Source organism: Canis lupus, chromosome 1, assembly GCF_011100685.1.
Source record: "Canis lupus familiaris isolate Mischka breed German Shepherd chromosome 1, alternate assembly UU_Cfam_GSD_1.0, whole genome shotgun sequence".
In the NCBI taxonomy this organism is placed as follows: Eukaryota; Metazoa; Chordata; class Mammalia; order Carnivora; family Canidae; genus Canis; species Canis lupus.
The window spans coordinates 29,877,040-29,900,772 of record NC_049222.1 but is presented as its reverse complement, the minus strand read 5'-3'; the positions used below and the strand labels follow the sequence as shown (position 1 = coordinate 29,900,772).

Below are 23,733 nucleotides of genomic sequence, written 5' to 3'. Positions count from 1 at the left end.
ATAAAATAAAATAAATAAAATAAAATAAAATAAATCGCTACGTGATATTTAATTGCTGAAAAAAAACAACACAAGTGGCTTTTCGTCCAAGGATGAAGTAGTTCTTGGCCAAGCCAGTTCGATGCAGGCTGTAGAGGTCTGCACACACCGTTTCACCACTGAAGCTTTAGTTTCCTAAAATACAAATACAAATTAGAGAGGCATTTAGGGCTCTGTTCTGCACTCTCAGACTTCCAGACGCCTGGATGGCGAAGTCTAGCAGGGTTCAAGTACGGATTGTGGCCGGGTTGTGGCCTCAGGACAAGTTCTGCAACCCCAGAACACTGCAAAAACGGGAAGAAGACTCTCGGAAGGTGGTGCCGGATCGAAAGAACGGAACCTCTGGATCCAAGTTCCTCAGAAGCTGTGAGCCCTTGTCACGACCACAGACTCTGACGCCCTTAACGCTGTGAGTCCTCGGAGCCGGCCTATCTTGGCCTCCTCGCCCTAGTCTGCCCTCCCAGCCAACGCCCGGCTGGGGAGTCGCGGCCCTGAATTCCCTCTCACGTCCGGGTTCCCAGCCTCCGCCTCAGGCTCACGCTCCGGTTCCGCCTCACGCCTCTGGCCCCGCCTCCTCACCGTGACTCCACCTCCTGACCTTGACTCCGCCCCCGCCCTATCCCGCTGCCGGGTCAGCGCCTGGCGTCCCCGCCGTGGCCCCGCCTCCGCCGCCGTGGCCCCGCCCCCCCGTCCGGCCCCCCCGCCCCCGCCCGCCTCCCCCGCCCCCGCCCGCCTCCCCCCGCCACCCCCAATCCCCACTCGGGCTCCGCGCTGCGTGCGCGCCGGACCTCTCCTCGGAGCGCTGGTCCGCTGGTCCGGAAGTGACGCGAGGCCCCGGCTGCAGGCTGGACGCCGCATTCTCTGAGGGCCGCACCCCGAGTCGGCTCCGGGCAGCATGGCCCTGCTCCTTCTGCTCGTCCTCGTCTTGCAGGCCGGGCGCTGGGTTGAGATGAGCCCCGCGGATCCGGAGCTGTCTTCGGGTACGTCGCTCGCGGCAGGGCTGCGGCCGGGAGGCGGGGGGCGGGGGGCGGGGGTTGGGAGCCGCCCGGGGCTAGAAGCTCGGCCCCGCGGGGCGCGCCCTCGTCCGCCCGGGACGTCGCGCGGGGTTCCCGGACGCCCCCAGACGTGCGCGGGCGGCCCCTGGGAAGGCCGCCGTGGTCTCCGCGGTCGGTGGACTTCAGTTCCCTTTCTCTCGCCTCTTCCGTTGTTGCCGAAACGACTAAGCGCGGCTGTCGGTCTTCCAGTTCTGGTAATTCATTTTTAAAGAAGTGAGTTCCTGGGTCAGCGTGTGTACCCTGTGACCAGCGCTCAGGACTTAAGGACTCCGAGGGGGAGCCCAAAATCGTTACGAAAAAAGTTGTGCTCCCCTCATTATGAACATCATTAAGTGGCAGTGATTGGCCCTCTTATGTGTAAGTCTGGAAGCCTTGTAGTGCGTGCACTCGGTAGCAGATTTGTTAGGCTGTACGTCTCTTAGCCTAGTTCTTGAGCATTTTATTTCTGCCCGTTCACTGAGATTTCCCCGGAAATAAATGCAGGGAATACGTTTTTCAAAGTTCGGCCTAATGTTGATTAGGAGCTCCAGTGAAATCCGTGAATATTTTCTGCAAGAGCCTAAAGTATCAGGATCCGCATCAGTTTTGAGTATCTTCTCAGTATCCACCGTTAGCAGTTGCCTCGAAGGGGTCAGGGAGGCCTGGTCTTCTTGGCAAATTCTGGGTCCAAAGCTCTGTATTATGACTTGGTCTGTGGGCTTGGTTTAGGTGTGTTGCATTCATATCCACTTGTCCTCTGGCTTGTTCTTTAAGAGGCAAGCAAACAAATAATTAGACATTCTTTGGGATAGGCATTGTGCCAGATGTTGGGGATACAAAAATGGGAGTTATTCAGTTTCTGCTTTCAAGGATGATTATTTGGCTAACAGTTATTAAGCGCTAGGCACTGCTGTTAACTTATCCCATCTCATTCTCATAACAACCAAATGGTGCTATCAGTATCTCCATTTATGGATGAGAAATCAAGGCACAAAGAGGTCTGCCCAACTTGGAGAGAGGTCACTGCTACTCAGTGGGGAGCCTGGCAGGTGGACTCTAGAGTCCCAAGTTTTAACTACTCTGGAAACTGTCATTACCTAGGGCAGGTGAGTCACCTACAAGGGCAGTTGCAGCACATTGTGATAAGGGCCTGGACTCTTGCACAGACTACTAGAAAAACAAGGTTGGGGTATCTGGCTCTGACCAGGGGAATCAGGAAGGACTTTATAGAGACAGATAACTCCAGAGTTGGAGCTGGAGGTGCAGAGAGACTGGGTGTGCAGAGGGAGAGGGTGTGAAACAGCTTGTTCAATTAGTGGAATACTAAGGGTTTCATTGTAGAATATGTGTGTGAGGATACAAGGGGAGATAAGACAGGTAGAGACGTAGGGACTGGGAAATGAAGTGCCTTGTCATGTGTAAGCAAAGGATTAGCAACATAGCATTGGCTAACTCTGGCAGATTGGGAAATTTATTGGTTTAGAGAATCCAAGCAAGACATAGAAAGGTAGAGATGCCACTTGGGCCTCCGAAAGCTGAGCCAGTCACTCAAAAGTGCCAAGACTCTATATCTTATTACCAACTCTGAAGGTGGACAGCTGCTCCTACTTGGCAGGAATCATGGATGTTGACAGCGTTGGGGTTTTGCATGTTGCAGCTTCCGCCATCCTAACAAAATCTCAAGGGATTTGTTAGAGCCCAAAGGCTCTGATTTGCTCAGCTTGGGTCAGGTACCTGCTTGCCTGCGGTGGCAGTAAGGGAGTTTCCAGAAGAGAAATAATGTTCCTGAAGGAAGTACAGATGCTAGGGCAACAAAGTAAATATGCTCACTATAGTTGAGTGGGCAGTCACTGGATTAGCTCACCTAATTAGTGACCTAAAATAGGTCACTCTCCTATTTTAAGAAGAGAAATGATTTTATGCAGGATCAGTTGGGCCATTCAGAAAAACCATTCATCTTACAGAGTAGTTTGAGAGTAGACTCTAAGGAAGGAGGCCAGTTAGGCTCCTGCTTAAATTGAGACGACTCAATGAAAATGGCAGTTTAAGTGGAGAAGAGAGGGCAGTTTGTAGAAAGTTTAAAAGACAGTCAGCAGGAGTCATTCATGGATGTGGGAAGAGAATGGCTCAGATAGCATTATTAAATCATGTGCCATGCCCTTCTGAGTACAGACTGGGCCCTCCTAAGCCAGGTACCCCAATCTTATTTTCCAGTAGCCTCTGTGCAAGAGTCCAGGCCCTTATCACAATGTGCTGCAACTGCCCTTGTAGATGACTCACCTGCCTTAGGTAATGGCAGTTTCCAGAGTGGTTAAGAACTTGGACTCTGGAGCCTACCTGCCAGGTTCCCTGAGTAGAAGTGACCTCTCTCCAAGGCAGACCTCGTTGTGCCTTGATTTCTCATCCATAAATGGAGATACTGATAGCACCTACTTTATATGGTGGTTGTGAAAATGAGATGTGGTAAGTTAACAGCAGTGCCTAGCGCTTAATAACTGTTAGCTATATACAATTACAGTCCTTGAAAGCAGGACTGGTACCTTCCATTTTTCTATTTCTAACACCTGAAAGTGTGGGGACCCCTTGTGGTTACACAATTTGCACATCCTTGAAGCCAGCTCTGGGAGTGTTGCCTGTTTGCTCCCAAAGTATCATCTTCGATGCCCGCCCTCCTTTCTTCATTGCATTTTCAATACATTTGTCTAGATTTTCCATGTATTTCTCTAGTTTGTCTTGTGTCTCTTATGCTTTTAAAGTTAGTTTAAAATGTAATGTCTCCAGAGAGTAAGAGGAAAATCCATAATAAGGACAACCTACTTCTGGCTCTTGGCAAGCTTCCTTATCTCACCAGTGCCTGACATTTAATACACACACTCAGGGTATTAACTCTTGTTACAGTGTTGGCTTTTACTCTATTTTTGATAGTTCATTTTAGATGAGGGAACCTAGTAGGAACAAGGAAGCAGGCAAGAGGATATAGTCAATCTGCAAAATCCAAGTGGTTGGTAATGTATTGTGTGCTCCAGTGACAAGCTTTTGTTAATATTTCTTAGTGAATGAATAGGGAAAAGAAACCCATGCATGCTATCTAATAATCAGTGGTATTTCACTTTTCATACAGTTTTACCTATAAAACTAGTGTATGTATACATATATATATTATATGTAGATAATCTATGTATATCTTAAAGATTTTATTTATTTGTTTATTCAGAAAGAGAGCAAGAGAGCAAGGGGAAGGGCAGAGGGAGACTCTCCATTGAGCTGGGAGCCCAAAGGGCTTGAACTCAGGACCCTGGCATCATAACCTGAGCCAAAGGCAACGTGGTTAACCGTCTAAGCTACCCAGGCGCCCCAGTAGTGTATATATATTTTTAAGTGAAGCAGTATCTGTCTTCTTGCAGTTTGCTCTTCCACTGTGGGTTTTAGTAATATTCAAGAGCATACTGTACTTTCTCATAGAAGTGGGGCTCTTACCTTAACTGGCTCCACTAATAAAGTGGAGAAAGTCTCTTTTCTGACTAAAGGATAATGTTCTGGGTTGCTTAAATTTTTCATTATTTTCTTTGGCTCCTATTTTTATTTCAGAGATTCAAAATACTTAAGACCATGCATTTTAATTACATTTATTGTATAGGGTATTAATAATTTATTTTTCATTTTATTCTTATTCATGATTCCTTTTTTTTAAATTCATGATTCCTATGGACTTTGAAAGGTTCTCATTTTAGTTCCATACAGAGGAAAACCTAAAAAAAAAAAGAGAGAAAAATAACCCTTATAAAAGAGCTATCTCATTAGATTTGGCAGCAAACAGCAATAGTGCCATTGTTGTATAAACTAGATGAATAATTAATGGTTCCATTTTAATTGGATAGAAACAGAATGAGAATTGAACCAGAATTAAATTAATTCCTGACAGGAAGGAATCCATTTACCTGTAATTTTCTTACTAAGGGAGTCTCTTTGGTTTAGATTACCCCAGTGCATAGAAATCAGAATACCAATATCCATTTCAGTCATGTCCATTCCAAAGAAATGATTTGCTTTAACACATTGTTCATATTTTGCAGTGGTCATCATATAATTGTGATAGTACAATAAATCATGCAAAACTACTTGAATTAGATGCTTGTGAAGTGACCAGAAAATAATCATCTCCACTTTGTATTAATATATGGAGATCATTTTATTTTAAACTATTACCAAAATGATGCCTAAGTTGCTTTTCTTAACCAAAACCAACAAAACTTTATAGACTGTCAAGTCTTTCAATAGCTTCTCTACACTTTTGTTTTTGCATTGATAAAAATATGTATACCAGTATCACCTCTCTCATAGAATGGTTTGTGTTGGTTAATGGAGACAGTGCATAACAACGTGGAGCACATTGCTTGTCTTGTGGTAAATGTTTAATGCACACATTAGTAATTACCATTCAATAATGTTCATTGTTATTTATTTTAACAAATATATTTTAAAATATTAAATTGTTGTAGTTGTATATGAGAAATTGTGTTGGCTTTAAAAAAAAAAATCATTCCAAATCAGTATGAGACCTTTAAAATATCAGCAACTAACTTGTTCTTCTCTCTTTCCCCTGTTTTTCAGAAACTGAAAAAAGTTTTTCAGCTCCTATTTCTCAACTATTTCTCAACTTGGAGTGAATTAGTCCAAATGGGAACTAGTCTTGAGAAATGACCTCTCTCAGGGTATAGGTGGATCTGGTCCAAGTAGAATTTGTTGGCATGCCAAGCAAACCCAACTAGATAAAATTGAATAAATAGGAGCACATATAAAAATCCTGCATTTTAGATCAGAAAGTGGCTAAGCAGATGTTTATTGGAGAAGCTCTAACTTATCCAATGGTGGTTTGGGTAAGAGATCTGGGGGGATTTTAGTTAATTACAAATTCAGTCTAAGCTACTATTTGATTATGTCCATCTCTTTAAAAAAAAAAAAAAGAAGGAAAGGATTTCATTCATATCTGTTGTATTCTGGGCTCCACAAATTAAGAGAGAGAATGAGTGATAAAATCAGAATAGAGCCTGAAGACAAATAGAAGAGAAGACTGTAGACCTATTAAGAGTATTGACCCAGGGCAGACCAGGTGGCTCAGCGGTTTAGTGCCGCCTTCAGCCCAGGGCGTGATCCTGGAGATCCGGGATCGAGTCTCACGTCAGGCTCCCTGCATGGAGCCTGCTTCTCCCTCTGCCTGTGTCTCTGCCTCTCTCTCTTTCTCTCTCTCTCTCTTTCTCTCATATATAAATAAATAAAATCTTAAAAAAAAAAAAAAGAATATTGACCCAGCTAGGGAACTATTTTATAGAGTGACAGCTTTATTATTTTATTATTTATAATAATAATTTTATTATTTGAACCCTTAGCTCTGAATCTCTTTTTCTAAAGGTAAGGAAGTAATAAAAGTGGAAAATAGACTTTTTGTATATTCATCTTAAAGTGACAGATGATTCAAAGCCGAAAAATACTGAAATGTTTCAATCAAAAAACTTTCATGAACATTTGAAATGTGTAAGAGTTATCAAAATGTCTTTATTCATCTTAAATCTAGAAGACACTCCTGCTTGCTAAGAAAAAATTTTGGAAGGCACTAAGAAAATAGCTATTTTATCAGGACCATAAAACCATTCAGGAGGTAGATTGTGCTCATAAATATATTCTGAAAAAAAATTGCAGAAGTCTTGGTTTGATATTTCTCCCTTTTCCTCCTTGGATTTCTTTTCTTTTCTTTTCTTCTTTTCTTTTCTTTTCTTTCTTTCTTTTCTTTCTTTTCTTTCTTTTCTTTCTTTTCTTTCTAGTTCGATTTGTCTCCCTGGATTTCTCAATGCCATTTCTCAGTTTGTAATGAGAGAAGAAACCTTTGTAAAAACGCCCATGACTCTATCTTTCACTAGGGGAAAGGTGCTAGAGAGCTTTTCTCTGAAAGTTGTTCAGTCACAAAAGGGTCTGATGCTTTAATTTGGAGCACTTATTTTTGAGCTGTAGTGTCAGAGGCTTAGAATCTCCCCAAACAATTTAATTACTGGTCCCTTTATCTCCTTTATGCTTCTCAGCTCCTCCTTCCCAGAGCGAGGTTGGTTAAGCAGATTGTCAGATGGTGTCTACAGACTCCAGAGCTCTGCTCAGCCATAGATGTACGCACTTTTATAGTCTTTGTTAAAATCGGGCAAGAACTTCTGTGACTATCCCTTTTTCAGTAGAGGTACAGATGCTTTTGGTGGTTATGGGATGGAGGACACATAGCAGCCTGTATTCTGGCCATCATCCACACAGGAAATCTGGAGATGTCTGTAGGTCCTTGTTTCCCCAGCAATTATTACAGAGCTGTTCTTTCTAGCTGAGGTTTTTTGGTCTTTTGTGATTTCCCCTTGCCCGTCGTCTTGTGTGCTGCTTCCTCACGTACTGATCAGTTTTTCTGTCCTCTTCCTTGCTCTTCTTTTCATATCCTGTCTCTCCCAGTTTATCAAGAGGAAACGGTTGTAACCAGAGCTTCCCCCCGCCCCTCCCCGCATTGTAGAGTGGTACAAAAAAACGGATTGTTCTTTACTGTGTTTGGTTTTATTAAATCCTCAGCTGTTCAGAGGCATTCTGAGAAGAAGATTTTAAAATAGCAAAAGTTTATTCTAGGTAGCATGCACCAAATAACGGAACTCATTTCCAAAACAACATGAGTTACAGAAAACTATCTGTATCATTTTCAAGAGAAATCTGTAAGATTATTTTATGTGATGAGATACTCTTCCTTAAACATCACAGATAATCCTTTCTTGTTATTTCTACATATATTTTTATTGACATAAAATAAAAATTTATTTTGAATAGAAGTTTGCTGTAAGCCTTAATTATTTTAATTTGAATATAAAATGATTTAAGTGACGCCTGGGTGGCTCAGCAGTTGAGCACCTGACTTTGGCTCAGGGTGTGATCCCGCAGTCCAAGGATTGAGTCCCATATCGGGCTCCCTGCATGAAGCCTGCTTCTCCCTCTGCTACATCTCTGCCCCTCTCTCTGTGTCTCTCATGAATAAATACATAAGATCTTTTAAAAAAATAAAACAATTTAAACTTTAGGTCACAAACTTCTGAAACAATAGAAAACTACTCATGTCTACTTATCATGAGAGTTTGGCAAATAATGACAAAGGCAGATGTGTAATAACCACATGGTTTCTCTGCTGGTAGCATAAAACCACAAGTTACATCCTTTAGTGTATATATTCAAAGTTTCCCCTTTAGTAGAATGGTAAGGTCTGTTAGTATCCATTGAAACCTCCTCTTCCCACCACCTGTCTCTTTTTGCTTTGAAAGCTGTGATTTAAGTCCTTTTTCTAGTCAACCAAGTCAAGCTTTAACTTAAATTATGGGAAACATCATTTGATTCACACTAAAACCTAACCAACCTAGTGTGCCAGGCTACTTTGTGGGGTTTTTTGTTTGTTTGTTTTTTGTTTATTTTATTTTTTTATTTATTCATTTATTTGACAGAGACAAAGCAAGAGCAGGGGGAGTGGCAGGCAGAGGTGGAGGGAGAGAGTGAAGCAGACTCCCCATTGAACAGGGAGCCTGATGCTGGATTCTATCCTCGGACCCTGGGATCTTGACCTGAGCCAAAGGCAGACATTTAAGGACTGAGTCACCCAGGTGCCCCTGTTTGTGGTTTCATAACTATGATTCAGTAACTTCTTCTTAAATGTAAATGTGCTTTATTTAATATTCTATATGCCTGTTTCTTGAATATAGGAATCTCAGTGTGAGTCTGTACAGTTAAGTCATTCCTATTGGGAAGGATTTTTTTTTTTTTAAGAGACTTAAAAGGCAGTGAAGAACTCTTCATTTTTGGAAACTGGAGGAAAGCACGTCCTTGTTACCAGAGGCAGAAAGCTTAGGGACATCATTGCCTTTAATAGCAGGAAGAGTAGGAAATGCGCTTGTTGAGTTCAAGACCTACCCAGGAGGTTGCCAAGCAGTGCTGAAAGTGCCACATGGTTTCTTCTTGCTTCTGGTGGTAAAATGCAAGAATAGAAAGAGTAACCAAAAGAAGGGCTGTTAAAAAAGAGCCAGGACCTGAAGGTTTGAAAATTCTCAGTCTCTGAAGAGGCAAGAGATGCTGAAGTTAAGAAATGGCTTTTGAGAGAAGTTCACATTCAGTGTGAGTTTTCATAGCATCAGGTTCCTCCTCTCTTACCTGGTTAAAAATAATGTTTATATGTGTGATGATGATTATTATTAAGGATTTTATTTATTCGTTCATGAGAGACACAGAGAGAGGCAGAGACATAGAGGGAGAAGCAGGCTCCCTGCAGGGAGCCCAATGTAGGACTTGATCCCAGGACACCAGGATCACGATCTGAGCAGAAGGCAGATGTTCCACCAGTGCCACAATATTATTATTTTTTTTTGTAGATTTTATTTATTTATTTATTTATTTGAGAAAGACATAGTACATGCATAAGCCAGGGGAGGAGCAGAGAGAAAGGGAGGAGCGGACTCTCTGCTGAGCCAGAAGCTCCACATGGGGCTCAATCCCATTTCCCCAGTATCCTGACCTGAGCCAAAGGCAGATGCTTAACCGAGCCACCCAGGCACCCCTGTTTATATTATTTGATATTAATGTTGATTTGACCCTGAGGAGTGTGTGTGTGAGGGTGCCTTGTATTTCCTCCCCACAGATTGTAGGCTCTCTGAGACTAGGTTGTTTCATGAAGTTGAGGTGCAAACATCCAAAAAGGCATCCAAAAAATGCCTAAAGTAACCGAAAAAAGAAGCCTCAGTAGGCCCTGCTAAGTATGCCATGGAGCTCTACTGAAACCAAAAGAGAAGAATCAGGGCTAAATCTGCCAAGCCCAGTGCTGTCTGGCTCACCTGCAAGGAAATTGCTTAGAGAACCAGAGATGCTAGGAACCAATAGCTGTCAGCAGTATTTCAGGAAGAGGAAATAGAAAACTTGTAGGTGTCTGATCACTGGCTACATTAAGAGCACCTGGGTGGCTCAGCAGGAGAGTCTGCCTTCGACTCAGATCGTGATCCCAGAGTCCTGGGATCCAGTCCCACATCAGGCTCCCCAGAGGGAGCCTACTTCTCTCCCTCTGCCTGTGTCTGCCTGTCTCTCCCTGTGTCTCTCATGAATAGATAAATAAAATCTTTAAAAAGGAAAAGAAGCAGCATACTATAAGCATGCAGTGTTTGAATCTGTGAGACCTCCTCCAGCTTCATAATCTCAACCTTTTGGCACAAATTGTCACAGTGCTTTGATATGTAGTTATAGAAGTTAGACAAAAATGAAAACCAAAGGTATTCATTGTGAGGAAGCCATGTAATATATTGGTTTATCAAAAGGATTCTATTTTTAAATTAGTTTTTCCTCTTAAGCAATAATTAAAAATTCCTAAAGTTGTGAACATATGAAGCATGATCCCTCAACTTTAGTGCTGTTGGCATTTTGGACTGCCAAACCATGGAGAGCTGTCCTGTGCCTTTATAGAATACTTCACATTCTTGGCCCCTATTCTCAAGATGTCAGTAGCGCCTTACCACTACCACTCAGTTGTGAGAACCAAAAATGTCTCCAGACAGTGCCAAATGTCCCCTGGGAGACAAAAATCACCTCCTGTTGAAAACCACTGTTACAAAGGAAAATAATCATAAAAGGAAGGAAAAAGGCATAGAATTTAATTGTTCATAACTCTATTTTTTACTGAAATAATTCTGGATCTGTGTTCTGTTTTATTTTATTTTATTTTTTTTAAGATTTTATTTATTCATGAGAGATATAGAAAGAGAAAGGCAGATACAGGCAGAGGGAGAAGCAGGCTCCACTCAGGGAGCCTGATGTGGGACTCAATCCAGGGACCCCAGGATCATGCCCTGAGCCGAAGGCAGAGGCTTAACTGCTGAGCCACCCAGGCATCCCTGTGTTCTGTTTTAAAACAATTATACAAGTTTAAATAATTGTAAATTAAAGCAATGTACCAGTTTGGGTTTGAATATTGGAATTTTGCTTTGGGAAAAAATACTGTAGACATTTCCTTCAAAAGTAAGCAAATAATTTATGTGAAATTAACACCTCACGTATCAGATTAGGAAGTCTGAAATGACTAGGAAAGAACCCACATTTCTTAATGTCCAATCCAGGGAATATTTTTTATTAGAACAGTCCACTTTATATAACTCCAAGTAATCATCATTGTCAGCTAGGGAATTTTTATTTTTATTTTTTAAAAAAATATTCATTTATTTATTTTAGAGAGAGTGTGTGGGAGGGGGAGGGCTAAGGGAGAGAGAGAATCACAAGTCACCTCCCCACTGAGTGCAGAGCCCGATGCAGGGCTCAATCCCAGGACCGTAGGATCCTGACTTGAGCCAAAATTAAGAGCCAGATGCCTAACCAACTGAGCCACCCAGGTGCCCTGTGCTGGGGAATTTTTTCTTTTTTTTTAAATAAATTTTTGGCTCTCAGAATTTTTGAGGCTGATAATAAGTTATGTTTGGAAGCCACTGTACCTGACCACAGTGCCATCCTTTCATTTATTTTAATTGTAATTGTAAATTATGTTTCATGGTGTTCAGGTAGGTAGAATTGAATACTCTTAAATTTGGGGTCATATTGCCAACTCTGTATCTTCCTGTTCACTCATAAAGAAGGGTATGAAGGGAGAGAAAGAAGAAGGGAGAGAGAGAAAAGGAGGAAGGGAGGAGGAGATGTATGTGTGATTGTTTCCCAAGGGGTGGTGGTCAGCAGCCTTTCACACTGCACAGGGGAGTAAGTGGCTGGTTTTGATAATTAGTTACAGGATATCAAAGTGACTCCTGCCTGTTCTCTCATGTGACTCCCATCTTCTCAGCAGACATTTTCTGAAATGGTTTACAAGAGCAAAGGCAAGAAGAAATATTAGGTGTGTTTTGTAACAAGCCCTTCACACCTCAGACAGCAAAAAATTAATGAAACTGACAAGGTGAATGGCTCCTGGAGCCAAGTGAGGCCTCAATTCCTGTGCTATTAGAAAAGGTGCCAAGGCAGGTGAGGGCTGAGAGCCTACGTGGTATTTTAGAATGAAATTGCCCCTCCCTGGCGTAGCCAGTTCTCCTCTAGACAATGAAGGCAATCTGTGGTTTCAAATATGGGAAATTCTAGTGAGTAAATGAATCAAGGATTATTATTACAACAGACAGTGCATTTATTTATAAAAACTCCTAAAGACATTATAGAGATTTATTGCCTCTACTATATTTGTATTTACCTCATATTACAGTGTTTTAGGAATTTAGAATGAATCAGAACTCTATACATTTTCCAATAAAATTAGTTTTTGTAAGTCTCAATTTAAATAATTGTATTTGTTCTGGTGAATTCTGCTTTTCTTCAAAATACATATTTGGCTAACATGGCTCCTTACAAGGTTTTCTAATGTTAATGTTAGTTTCTTACAGTTGTCCATTTTACTTTTTGAATCTCTTACAGTGCCAGTACCAACCAATATTACAATTGAGGCCTATAACTTTAATACTGTCCTATTTTGGAACTACCCACCCATGCCACAGACTCCTGTTTTTACTGTACAGGTAAAGAACTATGGGTAAGTGTTACTCTTTTATCTTTTTAATTCTGCTTTTGTCTAGGTCTTTATACTTCCCATAACTTTGTTTTTTCTCATCATCTTTCTTTCCCATGTGGAAGAACTTCTTAAACTGCTTGTATTTCCAGAAGTGCTAAGGATGCAGATTAGTTATTTTCAGAGTATTCCTGCCTCTTAATTCTTCTATCAAAATTGAAGTAGAAGAGTCCTGACTTCTGAAATTTTTTTTTTAAAGACCTACTTATTTGAGAGAGAGAGTGCACATGTATGTGTGCTGATGGGGAGAGGGGCACTGGGAGGAGAGGAGAGAGAGAGAATCCTCTAGTAGACTCTCCACTGAGCAGATAGGCCAACTCCGGGCTCTGGCTCAGGGCTCGGGCTTGACACAGGGCTCAGGCTAGATCTCAGGGTCGTGGGATCCAGCCCCACATCGGGCTCTGCACTCAGCGTGGAGTTTGCTTGTCCTTCTTCTCTGCTCCTACCCGTACTCTCATTCTCTCTTATAACTAAATACATAAAATATATTTTTTAAAAAAAGATGTCCTCTAACTTTCCATAGTAAATGTATTATTGAGTAGAAAGATAAAAATTTCAAAAAATTTTTCAAAAGTGTCAGGAGTCTCTGTAATACATTAGATTCTGCAGTCAAGTAATGATTATGTTCACAGAATCTAGAGTGGTTTAAAGATCAGATTTTTAAAAACTGTATGTGGAATGTGCTTTGTTCAGGTGTTGTATTTTGAATTGAGCCTCTTTATTGTAAAGGTATTTCTAGTACTTCTGACCAGAGTAAGACTTCCTACTTTGTCTGGCTTCTCCATCCTATCCTTGATCAGTTCTTTCTACCAGCTCCATGCTGTACGTGAAAAGCAAAGCACAGACAGAGATTATTCAAGTTTGTATATTGACAGTAAATGTTACTATTGTGTTTCTTTATTCCTAATTTTAGGGAAGCAGTATGGATTGATGCCTGCAACACCTCAGATCATTACTGTAATATTTTTCCTGTAATTAATGATCCATCACTTTCTCTCTGGGCCAGAGTTAAAGCTAGGCTTGGGCAAAAAGAATCAGCCTATGTAGAATCAAAAGAATTTATTTTATGTCGACAAGGTGAGTAGATCTTTGAAATTTGAAAATATTTACGCATATCTTCTGTATAGATTTGCTTTTATTAGCACTTGCTGAAAATAATCACAAGAAACCTTTGGAGGAATTTAGGGAGTCTGTGTCTTCCTGTTTGCCCAAGCCCCCACAAAATTGGGCTGAGATGTGCCCATCACTGTACCCCTTCTAAACAATTACATTTCCACTCCCTGAAAGCATGGGTCAGTGCTGCCCCCAGGGACTCTCTAGGAGCCTTTCCCCTCACCCCCTTCCCTATAACTCCTTGCTGAGTTATACTCACTGACATCTCCCTCTTCCACACTCTGCCTAGTCCCCAAGACCTTGAGGAATTTTATCTACCAACTTAATACATTAACAAATGTTAGATTTCTATCATCTCCTCAACCCCCAGTGATTTTCAGCCCTGACTTCTGCCAGCTATGCATTCCCGTGATATACCTGATCTTAGTTATTGCCTCGGGCTCCAAAATCTTCATGGCCCATTCCTCTGCTCTGACCAAAATCCTACTGTGTAGCTCTCATACCCTCACTCGTGAGTAAAGAAATGATCACTTTGTCCTCTCCAGTACTCTAGGCCTTGTGCCTTGCTATCCATCTTCACTTCCTTCTTTGCTTCCTCCACCATAGCCTTGGTTCTGCTCCTGCTCTTTAGATTGTGCTTACTTATTAGAGGCCCTTCCTTTACTTGCCCTTGAAATAATGTTATATCCCAGAGTCCATGCCTTTGTCATCTGATAGCTACACCATCAGATTTATCAAGGGCACACTGTGCTAGAAAGTATGCCAGGCCCTGAGGAACAGACCTGCGTGGCACATAGTAAGTGGGCAATAAACACATGAAGAATAGGTAAATGATTCACCAACAAAGTGTCAAGCATTGGTGACACATAATCATAAGCATTTGCTGAATGAATGAATGAATGAATGAATATCTAATTTTAATTTTCACAATAAAAGTTCAACATATTTAGCAAGCTTTTATAAGAGCCTTCATGCCAGATGTCCATAGATATTGGTAATACAAAGAGTTTCAGTGAGTGTGCAAAGGTAACTAAAATGCCTTTTCTGAAACATTTTTTGAGAGAAAGATTTTCCTTTTTATCTGCAGAACCACAAAAAAAGGAAAAATATCCTGATAGAGCTTACCGTTACGTCAAGGTTTTTTTAACCTTGTAAAACAATATTTACCTTTTGGACTAGAAGTGACTTTATTTATTTATTTATTTTTTATTTATTTTTTTTTAGAAGTGACTTTAAACTATTAAAGAGTTTAGATTTGATAAGAATACTTCCTGCTTGAGATTAACATTTCTTTTTTAAGGACATTTAGAATATCTTCTAGGTCTTTGTGGAATGGTTTAAACATGGTCCTGCTTTAGAGCAACAGAAAGAGTAGGTTGATTGATTTTGGCAATTTTATGTAATGCGCTGTGAAGTTCCAGGGATAGTACTAATTCTGCTTTTGTGTGTCCTCCCCACCACCACAGGGAAAATTGGACCACCTGCACTGGGTATCAGAAAAATGGAAAACCAAATCATTATTGATTTATTTCATCCTTTAACTGCTATAAGTGGAAGACAGGCAGTACCCATATATGATGAAAATAATTGTCACACATTCATGTATATTGTGTATATGAAAATAAATGGAAGTGAGGTATGTGTTTCTGTTGATCTGTTTTTCTGTTGCTAGCATAAGTTGTCTCTATATGTAATGTAATGAAAGTAGAATGCTTATGAACACTCAGGCAGGACTTATGGATCATAGGTGTTGGTAAGAAAAATCACATAAATAAATGTTGAGGGGAGTCAGTATTGGAGTAAATCACTAGTGCTGGGCAGGTGGATACATTTAAATTTTGTCTTGCCTCATTTAACAGCATGGCTCTATTCTAGGATTTTAAACCTGTTTACTTCTATTTCTCCACTGGTAACATGAACATAATTTTAATCTTTTCTTCTTCATGGCTAGTGATGTAAAATAATAGGAAGATATAATTGGAATCCTTGTTTTTGAAAGTAAAGGTTAGCGGTACTGCTGTGGGAATATACTTACTACACTGGTGTGCAGGCCACACTTGGATTGGAATGATTCTAGTCCATCCATTCTCCATAGCGCTGCTGTTGCTTTATTTAGTAGTATTTGTCAGGCATGTGCTCTGTGCGTTCCTGGCACCAGCAGATAGCAGCAAATAGTACAGACAGTGCTCCAGTGCTCCATGTAATGGAGGAAAACAGAGCAGGGACAGGGGATGGGCAGCAGGGTTGGGGGCAATAGTGCTTTTCCGTAGGGTGGTCAGAAGAGGGAAAGGTGAGACTGGAGCCAGGTCTGGAGGAGGTTAGGAGGTGACCTTAAGGGGTATATATGGGGAAACTGTTGGAGGCATAGATTTTGGCAGAAGCACACTGGGTGTGAAGAGCAGCAAGATGGAGCAGATGAGGTCAGAGGTCACCGGGGGCCACATCTCTTGGGGCACTGGAGAGATTTGATGTTTTTCTGACACAGACGTTACATCTCTGGAAAGATTTGAGCAGCAAGAGTGACATTTGACATAGATTTTAAAACATCACTCTGGATGCTTAATGGAGTTGTCCTGCTGAAGTGCACATCTGACCTTCCTTCACTGCTTAAAATCCCTTCACAAATCCCTGTGAGCTACAAAATCATATCTAAATTCCCTTTCATGGTATGGCCTACAAGGCCTTTATGATTTGGCCTCTGTGTCCTTTCCAGCTTCCTGTCTCCCCATTCTTTCCAGCCTATGTTTTATTTGTGCTTTGGTGAGTGACTTTTGGCTCTTCGTTCCCTGTGGGTACCATGCTCTTTCCCAGAAGGCCCTCTCCACCTTCTCAGCTTTGGCAAGTTTCTACTCACTCTTCAGTATTCAGTGAGCATTTCATCTCCCCTTTGAATTCTCTTCTGACACGACAGACTGCTTCTGTGTGGTTCGATGATTCCTAGCTCCTTTGCAGGCCTCGTGGCTCACATGTCTTTCTGCTCTGGCGGCAGTTGTTTGCAGTCCGGCATCCCTGTTCTGCCTTCGTGCGTGCAGGCGCTCCCTGGCACAGGTGATGCTTGTCCTTTGGCTGCTCGAATGAAGGATAAACTGGCAGAGGCTGACTCAGTGCCTTCTGTGTACTACCGCTAAGAGAAGCCGCAGTCATTGTAGAATAACTTTTCTACAGATGCTTTTCTCTCTCATCAGCTAGGTATTTAGCACTATTCTCAAAGGACTAATGACCATTTGTTGCTTTAACAACTAACAGTGAGGGACACCTGGGTGACTCAGTGGTTGAACATCTGCTTTGGCTCAGGGCGTGATCCCGGGGTCTTGGGGTCGAGACCCGCAACAGGCTTCTGCAGGGAACCTGTTTCTTCCTCTGCCTATGTCTCTGTGTCTCTCATGAACAAATAAATAAATTCTTTAAAAAAAAAAAAAAAAAAAAAAAGCAAAACCAAAAAAACTAACTGAACATTCCTGCTATTTGAGCTTTTAAATTTGTTGTCACTACAAAGAACATGTTCATGGATACATAGCATAGTACTGTGTTGAAATAACAAATTGACTTATTGTTTGACATCAACACTATTTACAGACCTATTCAACTTACACCACATAAATTTCCTTCAGGTGTTTGATCAGGATAAATACGGTACTTTTTTTGGTTTTTGTTTTGTTTTCTGCAGAATGAAAGAAGCCATGCATTTTCTCTGTTGTTGTTTCCCCCATACAGACAACATACAGAATGGGTATAGAGGACGAAGATGATTGCAATGAGACTCAGTGCCGCCTTACGATCCCAGTGTCCTCCCTCAGTTTGAACTACTGTATTTCAGCAGAAGGAGTCTCAAAAGAATGGTCTGTTGTAACTGAGAAGTCCAGAGAGCTTTGTATTACCACTTTTGATGGTGACCACATAGAAGGCAAGTTTCTGCTGGTTGTTCCTAAATACAGGGAGGGATAACTGAAAAGAGGCAGTTTCAATAAATCTCTGTCCTTTTTAAAAATACTTAGCAATTCCATTTCTTAGAGAAGTCCAAAAGTAAAAATAAGCTCATTTTTCAGGCACTGAGAAATCTAAAACAACCGATTTGGAAAGCTATGTGATGACCTTTTGACCCAGGGGTAAAGAAAGCACACCTAAACCTCCAAGCATAAATGTCAGCATTTCAGGATTACACTGTAGTGATATAAGGCAACTTACTATTTACACATAGCAAGAAGTTATGTTTCCATTAGAATGTTCGTAATGGGGGTGGTAAGTTTAAAAACTGAATAGCAAAAATATTCATTGTCATGTGTGATGCAAACTAGACAAACACTGGAAATTAGTATCCAAAAATAAATATTGATAGGTTATGTTATGGGTCATTTTTATAACACTTAATAATTTTATTTTATTATCTTTTCTTTGTGTGTGTGTGGGGGGGGGATTTTTATGATAGAACTTTAGAACTGATATTCTCAAGTGGCAGGTACCTTAACAAAAATTTGGGCTGTTCTTTGCACTTATGAAATTTAAATGTTCCATTATAGATAATTTCTAAAATATAAAAAGCTGGAAGAAAAAAAAAAAAAGCTGGAAGAAAACAAAATTATTTGTAGTTCTTTCATCCAAATATTTAGTTAACAGTTTGGTGTTTTTTTTTTTCCTCATCCCATTTCCCTTTTTCTACATAGCTATGATCATTAGTGTATAGTATATACAATTTTATACACTGCCTTAAGTATATATTATAAATATTTTTCCATTTTAATTCATATTCTCTATTAGTATTATTTTTTAATGTATGTAGACTGTTTTATCATGAAGAATTTATATTCATTTTAATGTTCCTCAGTTTGAGACTTCTAGATTATTTACAATTTTCTCTATGATAGCATGTTTTGATAACTGTGTGTGAATATATATATATTTTCCAGTTATAAGGCTGTTTTTAAATATGGCTTTCTTTTATTTTTATTTAAAGATTTATGTATTTATTTTAGAGAGAGAGCATGAATGGGAGTGGCAGAGGAAGAGAGAGGGAGAATCTCAGGCAGACTCCATGCTGACATGGAGCCTGAAGTGGGGCTTGATCTCACAACCGTGAGATCACGAGCTGAGCTAAAATCAAGAGTCAGATGCTTAATTGATTGCACCATCCAGGTGCCTCCCCCAACCAAAATTTTATGATACAAATAGCTTCTTGAAGAATGGGATCTAGGCCAAAAATTGGACCAAATGCCTAGAATTTAATATTAGTAACTTTTAGGCTATTGTAACAAAGGTTTCAAATAGTTTTTTTTTTTTCCAAATAGCTTTTCACTTAAAATAAAGCAGTGCATTTTATGCCAACTTGCATTGCTATTTTGAAAAAATAAAATCCTAATTAATGTACAAAGTGTGAAATAATGCAAATGCCTCAAATTTATTTTTTTTAAACTGAATCATAAACTGAGTTACTACTCTGGCCACATGGTGGCAGCACAGTGTCTCAGAAGCCGTATTCCCTGCCTGCCTGCTTGTGCCGTGCTTCTACACACAGTGCTGGCATTAGTTATGAAGTTATTTTATCTTTACTGTTGTAATAATTTTTTCCACATCCTGTTAATAATATATCTTATACACTCGTTCATTTAGTAGTAATTTTTAGAGTGACAATTCCAAAAAAGTAACTTTGGAATAGAAATTAAAGGTAATAAAATGCTAGTAAGGAAGACAAATGCCACCAGGATTTGTAGGGCGCTGTTAATTTGGAAGAGAGGACAGTGAAAATAGAATACTGAAGATTGTGGGGCAGCCTGATGGCTCAGCAGTTTAGCGCCGCCTTCAGCCCAGGACCTGATCCTGGAGACCCAGGATCGAGTCCCATGTCAGGCTCCCTGCATGGAGCCTGCTTCTCCCTCTGCCTGTGTCTCTGCCTCTCTCTCTGTGTCTCTCATGAATAAATAAATAAAATCTTAAAAAAAAAAATACTGAAGATTGTGCTTTGAAAATAAGCAGCATTAGAACAAAATACACAATAGTGATTATAGATGTATGTGCTTTGAAACAGATCTTTCCTAGTTTAAGTTATTATTTCTGGTTTGCATTTAAGGGCATCTAATTCTTGTGCAGCTTTCCTGTCCGTGTATGTTATGTGTATGTCTATCTCTTTAAAGGTATTTACAGCCTCGAAATAATTATAAAATGTGACAAAAATTCTGAGGAGCAAGATTAAATTATTACATTGTCAGAATTTACTTCTGAAGGGATAGATTTTTTTAAAATTTTGTCTTTTGCCTTATTAACGGGGAGAAAAGTGTAACTCTGGAAATACCCTATATTGGGGGGCTTTAAGGAAGTTCTTATGAAAATCTGTTCTCGCTACTTTGTGTCATGGAGATGGAGTTACAGAAAGTAGAGAATTGCAAGTTGAGAAGAGCCCTCTTCATATCTAGGATATGTACCTGAGTGTTTTTTTGTTTTTTTTTTTATCTTGCCCAACTTCTGTGGCAAGGGTTCTTTGCAACTCTAACCATATTAATTTCCCAGTTGGCAAATCTATTAAAGAACAGCACTAAGACTTTAAAACTATTTCATGGATATAGCAGTATTCTATCCTAATTCTAATTTGTGATTTTTCCTTTTTTAGATTCTGTTTGGATTCCAATTGTTGCTGCTCTCCTACTTTTTCTAGTACTTATCCTGGTATTTGTGTATTGTTACATTAAGAAGATGAATCCATTTAAGAGAGAAAGCATCATGTTACCCAAGTCCTTGGTAACATATTTAAATATTTTTCTTTAATTATATACCGTAAAGTGTTCAATCTGCCACACATCCAAAACCACATAATTTTTACTACACATCAGGTACTTTTTAATGTACAGAACAAGAGCATAATTGGATAAGTCTGTTAAGAGCTTAAAGTTTAGTGGGAGAAGAAAATAAGTATTCAGTGGGAGTATGGTGTTCAAATGTAGAAGTTTACGTGCATGCCAATGAGGACTGTCCATCTTTGGAGGGTAGGGCTTAGTTGTGGCCTTTCTGGAGGCAGTGATGCTTAAGCAGTCTTGAGAGACAGATAGGAGTTTATCCAAGTACTAAGAGATAGTATGTGCTAAAGCCTAGCATCAAGAAAGCATGGCTTCTGAAACTCCAAAAATACAGAAACACTATTATGGTTGGAGTATAGAAGGAAAGATGGCCACAGGAGAGTGCGCCCATGCACGCACATGAACAGGGGGAGGGGCAGTAGGAGAGGGAGAGAAATCCTTAAGCAGACTCCCCACTGGGCACGGAGCCTGATGCTGGGCTCAATCTCAGGACCCAAGATCATGACCTGAGCCGAAGTAGAGTTGGATGCTTAACTGACTGAGCCACCCAGGCAACCCAGAAGTTTGAAAGTTTGATGTTTTAATGTCAAACATTTAAAAGCCCTTTGTAGGGCAGCCCCGGTGGCTCAGCGGTTTAGCGCCACCTTCAGTCCAGGGCATGATCCTGGAGACTGGGGATCGAGTCCCACGTCGGGCTCCCTGCATGGAGCCTGCTTCTCCCTCTGCCTGTGTCTCTGCCTCCCTCTCTCTCTGTATCTCTCATTAATAAATACATTTTTAAAAAAAATTAAAGAAAATAAAAGCCTTTTGTATAATGAAAAGAACGCTTACAGGTAACAGAATGGTAACTGTTTGAATGAAATAGGACAGGAATAATATCTCTGTAACACACTAAGGACCCATATCAATTTGTCTTGAAAGCGCTTTATGTAAAGTGAATAAGAATTATCAGTGGTAGGTAATTCATGTATGAATTATAGTATTTATTCTTACTGATTTAGGATAAATAAATAAGTAAGCACAAAGTGACTTTGTAGTATGTAACTTTATACCCACTAGAGAAGGAAAAATAAACCTGACTATCCAGTAGTATCAGTAGTGGTAAAACTGATATATACTGGTAAAAGTAATACAACTCTGGTAGAAAGGTAAGCTTATAATGGATATGGAGTGTCATAGTGCCATAAACAATGCCACAGCCTTTGACTTAGTGATTCTACTTTTAAGGATTTATTCTTTAAAAAACTAAAAAACTCCATAAATAAAAAGATGTGTAAAAATATTCACTTCAGCATGTTCTATAAATAATAAAAATTGGAAACTCTTCAATATTTGCTATTAGAGAAATTAATCATCAGTATAAAGAAATTATATGAGGCAGTAAAAATTCTAATAAAAGTTATAATTATGAAGATGAATGGTGAAAATATTATATAAATAGGTGTACTCCCATTACAAATTTAATGTGCATACATGTGGAGACAATATAGAAAAAACAGCACATACTGGTTAGATGGTGGATGACTTTTTAAAAATTCTAAAACTTATTTTTAATACAGTGTATTTTCATTTAAAAGCAAGAAAAGGCAACCACCTGATACTGCTACATTGTTCCCATAAGTATGCCCTTTAGTGGTATATTTCATTGTCCGTTACCCTTAGACCATGACTTTTAAAGGACATGCACTTAAGCTTACTACTTTATTATTTTTAATCATTGACTTCTCTTCCCTTAGCTGTCTGTGGTAAAAAATGCCTCTTCGGAGACAAAATCTGAATCAAAATGTGTATCACCCGTCACCTACCAGCCAATTGTCCCAGAAAATGAGAAGATGGTCTGGGAAGAGCAGTTGTCTCCAGCAACAATTGTAGGTATGCCTACTGAAGACAACGCCGGAAAAATGGAACCCCGAGAAGACCTTTTCAGTGAAACAGAAGTGGTGACCACTGAACAGAATACTTCTGACATGGCTTCTAGGCGCCCTCTGACCCCAGGAATGACAGAGAATTCTGTCCATTCAAATAGTAACCAGTCTGAACCCTGTGTTGTCGCTTTCAACTCCTATCACTCCAGAAATGGTTCTGACAGTGGCGTTGTGGAATCGGACAGCTTCTTATCTGACTCAGAACTTCCCCCAAATAATAAAACTGAAATAAAGAGCGGAGAACAGGAGACTGTAATGCTGAGAAACACCACCACCTCCTTTGGTTATGACAAGCCACATGTGTTAGTGGATCTGCTTGTGGACGAGGGTACTAAGGAGTCCTTGATTGGTTATAGACTTACGGCAGATTCTGGAGAGTTTTCCTAAGATCAACAAAGTTGCAGCAACTTTGAAGGATTGGCTTTTCCTGAACAGTTTTCTTGCTTTCATGATAGGATCATGATTTCAGAAATTATTCTTTGTCAATATCAACCAAATAAGAGTATCTGGGTGTACATAAAGTGCAAAGAGCCTCTCTGGCATTGTTACATTTGGTCTGAAAACTGCAGAGGCTTTGAAAGAACAAACCACTGTCACATTTGAAATTTTCCATCTAGATGGGTTGAGTAACTGTGAAAGCTCTTAAGAACGCTGCTTCCTATGATAGTAGGTAAGATGCCCCAGGGCCCTTTCTAATCACTTCAAGACCTGTAAGATTCTATTTCTTTTTTCTTTTTTTTTTTTTTTTTGTGCCTCAGCATGGTATTTGTTTTTGGAAGTCTGTATATAGTTGTTATTTTTTTAGAGAGAATGTGAGAGCATGAGTGTGAGGATGAGAGACAGAAGAAGAAGGAGAGAAAATCTTAAGCAGGCTCCATGTTCAGCGTGGAATCTGATGCAGGACTTGATCTCACGACCCTGAGGCTAGGACCTGAGCTGAAATCAAGTTGGGTACTTACCAACTGAGCACGCAGATGCCCCTATGTATATAGTATTTTTAAATGTTTACTTTCAGGAGAAATCCTGAAAGCTTTCCAAAATTGAATTTAAATTGTAATTCAAATCAATAGACTTAGTTAAGAATATGTAAATAGAAACATGTATATATTTTTTTATGGAACATTGCATTTAGAGATTTGTAAATAAAATATGTTTAAAATTGATTTTTGTACTCATTTATTCAAGCACTCAGGCAGTTAATATAGTATTTT

General features: G+C 40.0%; 1 protein-coding gene across 1 annotated transcript; it reads left to right on the top strand.

The window, feature by feature from the left end:
* Window positions 1-790: 790 nt before the first annotated feature.
* On the top strand, window positions 791-23,685 carry IFNGR1 (interferon gamma receptor 1). The gene is made up of 7 exons (XM_038526132.1): window positions 791-1,019; window positions 12,552-12,666; window positions 13,616-13,779; window positions 15,282-15,451; window positions 17,530-17,719; window positions 20,414-20,541; window positions 22,334-23,685. The coding sequence occupies exons 1-7, from the start codon at window positions 935-937 to the stop codon at window positions 22,907-22,909; spliced, it is 1,428 nt and encodes a 475-aa protein (XP_038382060.1). The 5' UTR covers window positions 791-934; the 3' UTR covers window positions 22,910-23,685.
* The last annotated feature ends 48 nt before the right edge of the window (window positions 23,686-23,733 follow it).

Coding starts and splice junctions, on each gene's coding strand:
- IFNGR1 (XM_038526132.1), top strand. CDS start 935: ATGGCCCTGCTCCTTCTGCTCGTCCTCGTCTTGCAGGCCGGGCGCTGG. Junction 13,780..15,281: donor ATTTATTTTATGTCGACAAG/GTGAGTAGATCT, acceptor CCACCACCACAG/GGAAAATTGGACCACCTGCA. Junction 20,542..22,333: donor TCATGTTACCCAAGTCCTTG/GTAACATATTTA, acceptor CTCTTCCCTTAG/CTGTCTGTGGTAAAAAATGC.